Genomic DNA, 1,138 nt, shown 5'->3' on the forward strand with positions numbered 1-1,138 from the left:
GATGCAAGAGGGAAGAGATATGGGGATATATGTATATGTATAGCTGATTCACTTTGTTATAAAGCAGAAACTAACACAACATTGTAAAGCAATTATACTCCAATAAAGATTAAAAAAAAAAAAAGGTGGCAGACATTTAGACCTGCACCTCAGTGACATATAAAATTCCTAGTGGATTCATTTTTTTTCTCCGAGTGCATTCATTTGAAAATATAGGTGGAGAATACAAGGAGTCTTCCTGGTTACTTACAAACCTCCAAACAACCAAAAAAGTTGTACAAGTAATCTCTTAAAAAAAAAAAACTATTGCCTGAAGAATCTTAAGTTTAAAAAGAAACAAATAAGGAACCACAGGGATAATCCTAGAACCAATTCTGCTGACAGGGTGATTTCACTTCTCTCTCAGTTTCCTCACCTAGACTGGGATATTCTTCATGTCCCCTCACTAGCTTGTATTAGAGCACGTATATAATCTATGTTTGTACTTGGACATTAATCTGAGCTCGTGATAACTGTTTTAGAAATCATCAAGCCCAGATCAGCACATTACAGCTTCCAGAGCAACATGAAATACAACTTCATGAGGGTCATCATCGACCAGTGCATCCTGAATGACACCCTCAATCAAAGTCTAGTTCGAGATCCGTCGGGTCAATACCTCATGGCTGCTGCGTTAAATAATCTGGATGAGGCAGGTAAATGGACAATTCTGTCATCTTCCCCCACCCTTTCTATTTCTGTATTTCTTTTAAGCTTTCTGCTTTTAAAGAATGAACCTCTCTAGATTCCTGGCTTTGCATGATTTATCTAGAATAGGATGAAGTACATCACCCCTCATAAAAATTCTGGGCAAGGACAGGAACTTCAGCCAAATCTGGAAGCTTTAACAAGAGAGCAGTGTCTTAGCTATGAAAGCTCTAGGTGCAGTTTAAAGCTTTCTGAGATACTGTCTCCTTTGGTTCTCTGAGATAGTCTTATCCTTGATTTTTTTTTTTTTTTTGGTGGTCGCGGGCCTCCCTCTGTTGGGGCCTCTCCCGTTGCGGAGCACAGGCTCAGCGGCCATGGCTCACGGGCCCAGCCGCCCCGCGGCACGTGGGATCTTCCCGGACCGGGGCACGAACCCGTGTCCCCCGCATCC

The 1,138-nt window shown here is 41.8% G+C and overlaps 1 protein-coding gene across 1 annotated transcript in view; it reads left to right on the plus strand.

Moving 5' to 3' along the window:
- Positions 1-1,138, plus strand: part of IL1A (interleukin 1 alpha) — a 15,318-nt gene that overhangs the window by 5,186 nt on the left and 8,994 nt on the right. The window contains exon 5 of the mRNA XM_024129867.3: positions 522-695. Coding sequence (XP_023985635.1) covers positions 522-695 — 174 coding nt within the window. The remainder of the gene's footprint in view (positions 1-521; positions 696-1,138) is intronic.

Source organism: Physeter macrocephalus, chromosome 12 (genome assembly GCF_002837175.3).
Source record: "Physeter macrocephalus isolate SW-GA chromosome 12, ASM283717v5, whole genome shotgun sequence".
Classification (NCBI taxonomy): Eukaryota; Metazoa; Chordata; class Mammalia; order Artiodactyla; family Physeteridae; genus Physeter; species Physeter macrocephalus.